Here is an 8,233-nt window from a genome sequence, read left to right on the forward strand (position 1 = left end):
TTGTCAAATATTTGCTGTCTGAGATTTGCGTGTAGGGTTTACTATCTAGGACGCTTGCATCACACCTGTCACACACGTGTAAATCTTTGTGTACATTCATATACAACATTCAAACGACAACATCTAAAGGCCTACGTGTGTATGTATCGGGGAAAGTTGACGACATTGTCCTCAACGTGGCCACACCAAAGGACTCTTATTATTCTAACCAGCAGGCGACAACATTGAGACGTGACCATGGCTGACCTTAAGTTGTACTACTTTCCCGTATCATTCTACTCTCAGAAGGTATTTATAAATCCTGACTGATCACACCACAATATCATTCTACTGTCAGAAAGTAATTGTATGTCAAGACCCAGCATCATAAACGATTAGTTTTATTTCAGAATGGATATATCCTGACTGATCACGATTATTTCCGCTTTATGTTTACAGAAAACACACGATCGAAAAGTTAACAATTTACATACATAAAATACGCATGCTTACTGGAGATTTTGCTTTTGTCTTTTAAATTGCGTCTTCGAATCCCGATAGGGTCGCGTTGCAATTTGTGACGTGTAATGTTCACATACATTTGTTATTAACCATGTAGCACTTGCACCCGGAAATGTAAAAAGCTTGTAAGGCTGTGGTTCTTACTAAAAATACAAAACAATACTAAATTTATCTTAGGTGCTGCTGACGATGTTCGAGAAAGAAGCAAATTTCCGAGAGCAAGTTGTTGTAATCGTCCAAGGCGAACAGAACGAGCCGTGGTACATGAAGGTGACACCGAAAGGAACAGTGCCCGCATTAGAAGTGCCAGGGACTGTCCTGACTGACTCGGAGGATATCGTTAACTACTTGGATAAACAACTAGATACCGGTGAGTTATGACCTAAGTTATAGGAATGTGCCCTTCTGTAAATTTCTGTTGGTTTCAGTTTAGCTTTATATTTGGTGATCAATTATATTGGTAATACACCGTGCTTAATGGTGCTGTAATAAAACCATGTGTCTGACATATTATTATATCACAGACATTGAGAATGCATCAGCTAAAACTCGATTCTGTTGTCTCATCGACAGGGATAAAACTGATACCGAGCATTGACACTAGGATCGGGAAGGAAGTTGATAAATGGCGACAAAAGTTTAAAGCCTTGCAAATAGACGTGATCACGTTTGGGATTGTTTTTCACCCAGAGTTGTCTCTGACAGGGATTAAAGTGCCGTCTGTTTTGAGCAAAGCAATCAATTCAGGTAAAGTATAAAAGATCTTCATAGTGTTAGAAATATCTGAGAATAATAATTTAATTGGTGGTTGATTTTGCTGGACAATCATTGATCAAACTGTTTAATACATGTACACGATTCCACAAACGTCTTTGCCAATGCTGTTCTGTCATGTGAGGACCTCATCAGAAAGCCATACAAGAAATAAAGTTTAGATAATTTATTTGATATTCCCTACCAAGAGTGTAATAATGCCGTCGATTGTATACAACCAAACACGGTACAGAACCTGTCACTAACCGTCGTCTTCACTTACAATGTAAACACACAAACACGGTACAGAATCTGTCACTAACCGTCGTCTTCACTTACAATGTAAACACACAAACACGGTACAGAATCTGTCAATAACCGTCGTCTTTACTTATAATATAAACACGCTAAGCTGCGTATTCGTAAAATTATCTTAGTTCACACACTTTGGTTTTCTATATCTCGATAGTAACATTCCTGCTACGTCCTTAAATGATCCTGGCTGTTAATAGGACGTTAAACAATGACCCTGGCTGTTAATAGGACGTTAAACAATGACCCTGGCTGTTAATAGTACGTTAAACAATGACCCTGGCTGTTAATAGGACGTTAAACAATGACCCTGGCTGTTAATAGGACGTTAAACAATGACCCTGGCTGTTAATAGTACGTTAAACAATGACCCTGGCTGTTAATAGGACGTTAAACAATTACCCTGGCTGTTAATAGGACGTTAAACAATGACCCTGGCTGTTAATAGGACGTTAAACAATGACCCTGGCTGTTAATAGTACGTTAAACAATGACCCTGGCTGTTAATAGGACGTTAAACAATGACCCTGGCTGTTAATAGGACGTTAAACAATGACCCTGGCTGTTAATAGGACGTTAAACAAACGTAGTCGTAAGAGTGTATCTTCTACAAATCCCCCAGATGCATATATCGTTCAGTATTTTAACGAAGGCCAGGTTTGAAGATCTTATTGACAAATGCACGTTTTCCCTGTGAGGTTCCCCGTTAATAATAATATCTTATCCTAATTTTGAGACTATTTCATTACATGTGTACCTGGATTGTACTTAGATATATACAGTTGAATTGGTTTACCAAAGCTAAAGACCCTTGCCTTCTCGGGAGACCTTGTCTTGATTTTATTTAAGTTTTTTTTTCTTCTTATTTTGTTATTTGTAATATAAAGCCAGTGTTGCTTATTTCGGCGTCTATAAAATCTGGTAAAATGGACAATGATACAAGTTGTGTGTTCACATGTTAAAAGATGCTATACAGAACCTTCAGATTAAACTAATCTCCAGTTACCCTACAATCGTTAATTACGACATATACAATATACAAAGATACATTACACTATCATGATATGCATATTTAAATTAATTGAAGTTAAAACCCTACTGTAAATCAAAACAATTTGAAAATAGCGTTCCTTTGTATGTTAAATTCATGTGAGTTACCAGCAGTAAAGATCATTCATTTCTTCATAGGTCACTGATATGTTTTAAGGTGTAAATGATAATACTTACCTCGATATCTGTTTGTAAGGTGTAAATGATAATACTTACGTCTAGATCTGTTTGTAAGGTGTAAATGATAATACTTACCTCTACATCTGTTTGTAAGGTGTTAATGATAATACTTACCTCTAGATCTGTTTGTAAGGTGTTAATGATAATACTTACCTCTAGATTTGTTTGTAAGTCGCAGTGATAATACTTACGTCTAGATCTGTTTGTAAGGTGTAAATGATAATACTTACCTCTATATCTGTTTGTAAGGTGTTAATGATAATACTTACCTCTAGATCTGTTTGTAAGGTGTTAATGAAAATACTTACCTCTATATCTGTTTGTAAGGTGTAAATGATAATACTTACCTCTAGATCTGTTTGTTAGTTTTTTGATTATATATCTTACCTTTATATCGTTTAGTAGGAAAGTGTTTTTTTTATCAATGTAGAGATAGTTCGGGTATGCGGTGTTCATCAGTTCCTGCCGTTAGCCAGACCATCGTTTTGTTATGTTTTGATTCCGTTCTCATAATTTCTTTGTTTTATATTCAACTATGCCTATCTTGCATTTTTCTTTTACTTATTGTTTAAATTTCATTTGGTCATAAATTCTTAAAATGGATTGTTATCAGCAGCAATGTATATTGTTCAATCCCTGCCTCGCACTTTTCGAAATTAACATTTTATCCAACTATTAACACCAATTCTTCGTGAAATATTGATATGTAGATTTTCGGAAACACTTGCATGAATTAAAACAAGCATACATGATTCTTACCTATATTGCAATAAAAGAATCCATGCGGAATAGTCGACAAGCTCTCCAGAAAAAGGCAGTCAAGTACCCAGAACACAGAGAGAATTTTCTCGCTAAAATGACCATGCACGACAAACGGATGGGTAAAATAGAAAACAAGGAGGTTGTTATACAGTACCTGAACGAGCTGGATACACTGTTTGATCAGATAGAATCGAGGCTGGCTGAAACGCGTAAAGGTAAGTTTTTATTGGTAAGTGTGTGAGTGGTAAGTATTGAATAGTAAGTGTTTAGTGGTGAGCGTTTAGTGGTAAGTGTTTAGTGTAAGTGTTGAATGGTAAGTGTTTATTGGTAAGTGTTGAATGGGAAGTGTTGAGTGTAAGTGTTGAATGGTAAGTAGTGTTGAGTGGGAAGTAGTGGTTAGTGTTAAGTGTTTAGTGTTAAGTGTTTAGTGGTAAGTGTTTAGTGGTAAGTGTTGAGTTGTAAGTGTTTAATGTTTTGTGGTGTTTAGTAGGTGGTAAATGTTGAGTGGTAAATGTGGAGTGGTAAGTGTTTAGTTGTAAGTGTTTAGTGGTAAGTGTTTAGTGGTAAGTGTTTAGTTGCAAGTGTTTTGTGGTAAGTGTTGTGTGGTAAGTGTTTTGTGGTAAGTGTTTTGTGGTAACTGCTGTTTGGTAAGTTTGCAGTTCATGTAGAACGTGGTATCACGATCCACGTGTATTGTCACTTGGTAGTGGTAAGTGGTCAGTGTGGTTAGTTGTTAGTGTTGTTAGTGTTGTTAGTGTAATCTTGACATGGTGCACGTGAACGGGAAAGTGTTAAGTTGTGTTAGTATGATCTAGGTTTGAGGTCCGTGGTCGTGTGTTTAGTTGTGTCAGTACGATCTAGGTGTGATGGCCATGGTCGTGTGTTTAGTTGTGTTAGTACGATCTGTGTGTGATGGCCATGGTCGTGTGTTTAGTTTTTTTTGAACGATCTAATCTTGATGTCTATGAGAAAGTGTTAAGTTGTGTAAGTACGATCTGGTCGTGATGTCATTAGGAATATGGTTAATGGACACCTATAAGGAAGTTTCAATCATATTATCAAGTTTTGAATCTAGATATTGTAGAAAGTGTGTTTTCCTTGGTTTGATATTTGTCCGCACTGGTCGCGTAAGAATGTAGTCTGATGTTGTGTTACGTCATTTACTTATCATAAAATGACAACAGCATACCTGATTATCACGACTTCACATGTAGAAGATATAGTAGTACTGATAGACACGGTAATCAGGAGATTTAAATGATGTTTGTTTACAGAGCAGGGAGTTTCAGACAGCTGGCTTGTCGGATCTCGGTTCACGTTGGCGGATATCAACCTAGTCATCTTGCTGGACCGACTCAGTTTTCTAGGAATGGAAGAACGGTACTTCACGCCCTCCAAACGACCTCTGACATACGACTTTTATGTACGGATTGGCAAACGGAAAAGCGTTCAACAACTTCGGAAGAAATTTCAAAGTACCTTGAAGATAATGCTGACCAGGATGTTAAAGAAAGCTTTTCCTACTGTGGTGGGAATTTTGGTTGTAGCAGCTGGTGTATTTTATTGGATATATAGGGCAAATAACCTTTAGTGGGGTGTTATATAGATATTAAGATATCTACTCACTCTCACTTAAGGAAACATGACAAAGAATGATTTTTATGACATTTGCACCACGCAGGCCTAGTAAAACAATTATCTAAGGTTGAGTACACTTTCGCAAAGTCAGGCTGATTTACTTATGTTTTATCTATTTATAGCGTTATAATTAATTCATAATTAAATGATATTGTTTATCATATATGTTTTTATATTAAATTTATTTGGTAGACCGAAACAAATTCATATAAATTTGTTTTTTTTTTTACTGTGGAATTACAGAGAGTTTGATTCCAGCCATTATTAAAGATAACAGTACCACAAACTGCGATTAAAGCCACGGCTTTATTCGATGTACCGCCCCATCAATGGATGTAATTTACAACATACATGTATCAATAATGTTTTTTTCAATATTTGAAATAATTCCAGAGATGAATGAGGATGCCAGCATTCCCTCTACCAACGTTATCACATTGTTAAAGCTATCCAAAATATCCTCTAAATGTTTAAAAGTCAATTGATTGAAGAAATTCAATGAATACTATTCTTTCAGATTAATTAATTACAAAAATCCATGAATGAATTATATATTATAATTTTACATTCATTTCGAGAAATGTAGAATCCATTTACTGAATCTCAAATTTCCTTTCAAATTAACGTAAACAATGTCAATAAAGCACTAACAATGAGTGCAAGCAATGTCAATAAAGCACTTTAACCAGTGCAGACAATCTCGTTTATCGGGGTCCGCCATATGAACCTGGAGGCAGGCACGTTACAAATGCCATGCCCGAAGGGTTCACCGCCACACAAGTGGTGGAGAGAACCACGACAAACTAAGCCGTGCCTAACAAATACTTACGAGTATCTCATGGGTAAACACCGGGACCGATATTAGTAAACACCTCAAGTGCACCCTGAATATAATTCAAAAACACATTTTTCCCAAATCAATTAAGTGCATGCCATTACTTAAAAAACATATCTGGGATATTCAATGCTATTTCTGAATAGTTTACAACCTCCAAGGAGTCTTAATGCGGTATGGGCTTCAGCTCGATTATCTCTTAGTCTAGCTCTATTATTGTCGTCAGAGTCAAATTCACTTCTCCAATTAAAACGAGGTAACATCTGCGACCAAACTAACAGAGTATCGGGTAACAATTCCTTTCATAAACCCCATTGTCCCTTTCACAAGTTCACATATTTCAGACAGAGAACCACCTTGACCTATGCCATTACCTCCACAGTGTATCAGCAGTATATAAGGTATGCAATGCAACTTCTGTTGTTCTTCCACATGAAACACAACGTTATCCAGGGACACACTACCCTGAACTCGCCAATACATGCTACACCCTCGACTATCAAATCAAAACTGACTGCCTCCATTGTGATACGGGGACCTGAATACTGCAGACGAAATCCGTCTTGAAAGCCCAATGCTAACTCTGCAACCTAAGTCTTTAATTGTGTTCAAGTGGGAGTAACTCAATTGGGGTTGTTCCTAGGTCCCATATTTGCAATTTGGGTCGGACATTGCATTGTTGTTGGCCTTGCCCTGTGACCTTATGGGGGTTGTAAAACCGAAACCGAGAGTTATTCCCCCTTACACCTTGTACCCCGCATCTGAAATCTGACATTTCTTTGATTACCAAATTGGATATGAGTGGAAGAACTAAAACCACAGAGACACGATGGATGTGCACCACTACACTTGATGCATGTATGCACATATTGACAATTGCTTTTCTTACACTGCCCTTGAAGCTGTAACATTTACTCTGGAGTGAAGGAGTAGCCATTATATTGCGTCTTGGTGAACCAGACACCAAAAGCTGTCACAGCTCAGAATCTATGACAGCCCAAGACCGAATAGGTGTTCTAACTTGTCTCAAACGAAACTATATATCATAGTTCCTCCAACCAGACCCCTCACAATGCTCGGCTGCAAACCTGACAATATTTACACGTTCCTAGCAATGTCTCAAGCAATCAGTCAAGATAGTGATACATACACATTTACGAGTATTGTTGTAGGCGTATAGGCGGCATTTTAAATTCATCCTACTTGGAGGGAAAACTTACCATTTACCTGCAGTCTCGAAATGTCACTCTCTTGTTGTAATCCGATTTGGTTTAATTTTATTAAACCAATGTCATTTTAAGTCTATACATAATTCATACTTAGGATAAAATGGATAAAGGTGGAGTCTGAGGTGTTATGATTTCGTAGTTTTTTTTATATATAACTTGCTCTCGAAATATAATTGACAAGACCAAACATCAGGGGTTCACTTAAGTGATAACAATGTAGACTTCCATAGCATTGCTTAGGATATGGCCAAAGCTCGTTAGTTGATTACATTGTCTATTTAAAAAGCTTGTTTGGATATAAATATATGTTATCTTAAACAATGTGTGTTTGTTTGTAACACACAAGCCGATAAGTATCTGTAAGCGACACTGTTCATTTCACCTTCCGGGTTGTCATATGAAATACAGCTAACAATGGAAAAGAATTAGTCAACACATTACACAATCACCATATTTGTGGTATTTCCAAACTGAGGTATAAATATCAGGGTCAGAATTCACGGTACTTGGTCCTGTTATGTGATTTCGGGAAGTGCACGACGCTTATAGACTGTGGTTAGTAGTGGAGTTCATTACGTCACAAGTTTGGTTTTCCCGTATCAGTTTAAAAGAACTACACATTACTTAGTATGTGGCTGTGGTGTGTAGTGTACAGATTGTGGAGGTCGAGACACAACACATACTCACACAGGTAAGATGGGAACTTTGAAATAATGTATGAATGAAATATATTATCTATAATTTATTTCAACAATTTATTTCTTGCCTCAAGGTTCTCTAAGTTAATTTTGTGACAGCGTTAACGTTTCATCCTGGGATGAATTAGCCATTTGGTACCCGAAGAAAATTGTGCTGTCCTGAAATAGCTAATATCTATTTGTTAGCTCGTTCTCACTAATATGTGTTAACTTGAACTGTCTTATAGGGTGTCGACCTTGGTAACCTTTGTGGTACCTTAAGATGTCTTGTGTCA

General features: G+C 37.0%; 2 protein-coding genes across 2 annotated transcripts in view; both read left to right on the plus strand.

Annotated features, from left to right (window-relative positions):
• Nucleotides 1-78: 78 nt before the first annotated feature.
• Nucleotides 79-5,386, plus strand: LOC117337554 (ganglioside-induced differentiation-associated protein 1-like). Its single transcript, XM_033898584.1, has 5 exons — nucleotides 79-288; nucleotides 679-871; nucleotides 1,075-1,248; nucleotides 3,573-3,773; nucleotides 4,833-5,386. Exons 1-5 carry the CDS (start codon nucleotides 238-240, stop codon nucleotides 5,147-5,149), a joined length of 936 nt encoding a protein of 311 aa, XP_033754475.1. The 5' UTR covers nucleotides 79-237; the 3' UTR covers nucleotides 5,150-5,386.
• Nucleotides 5,387-7,840: 2,454 nt separating this feature from the next.
• Nucleotides 7,841-8,233, plus strand: part of LOC117338617 (dentin sialophosphoprotein-like) — a 13,798-nt gene continuing 13,405 nt past the window's right edge. The window contains exon 1 of the mRNA XM_033899974.1: nucleotides 7,841-7,951. The gene's annotated coding sequence lies outside the window, so the exon portion shown is untranslated. The remainder of the gene's footprint in view (nucleotides 7,952-8,233) is intronic.

This window comes from Pecten maximus, chromosome 11, assembly GCF_902652985.1.
Source record: "Pecten maximus chromosome 11, xPecMax1.1, whole genome shotgun sequence".
In the NCBI taxonomy this organism is placed as follows: domain Eukaryota; kingdom Metazoa; phylum Mollusca; class Bivalvia; order Pectinida; family Pectinidae; genus Pecten; species Pecten maximus.

Bases quoted from the DNA above. Each gene is read 5' to 3' on its own strand.
- LOC117337554 (XM_033898584.1), top strand. From the start codon at position 238: ATGGCTGACCTTAAGTTGTACTACTTTCCCGTATCATTCTACTCTCAG. The intron at 289-678 runs GTATTTATAAAT...AATTTATCTTAG, and splicing joins TATCATTCTACTCTCAGAAG to GTGCTGCTGACGATGTTCGA. The intron at 872-1,074 runs GTGAGTTATGAC...TCTCATCGACAG, and splicing joins GGATAAACAACTAGATACCG to GGATAAAACTGATACCGAGC.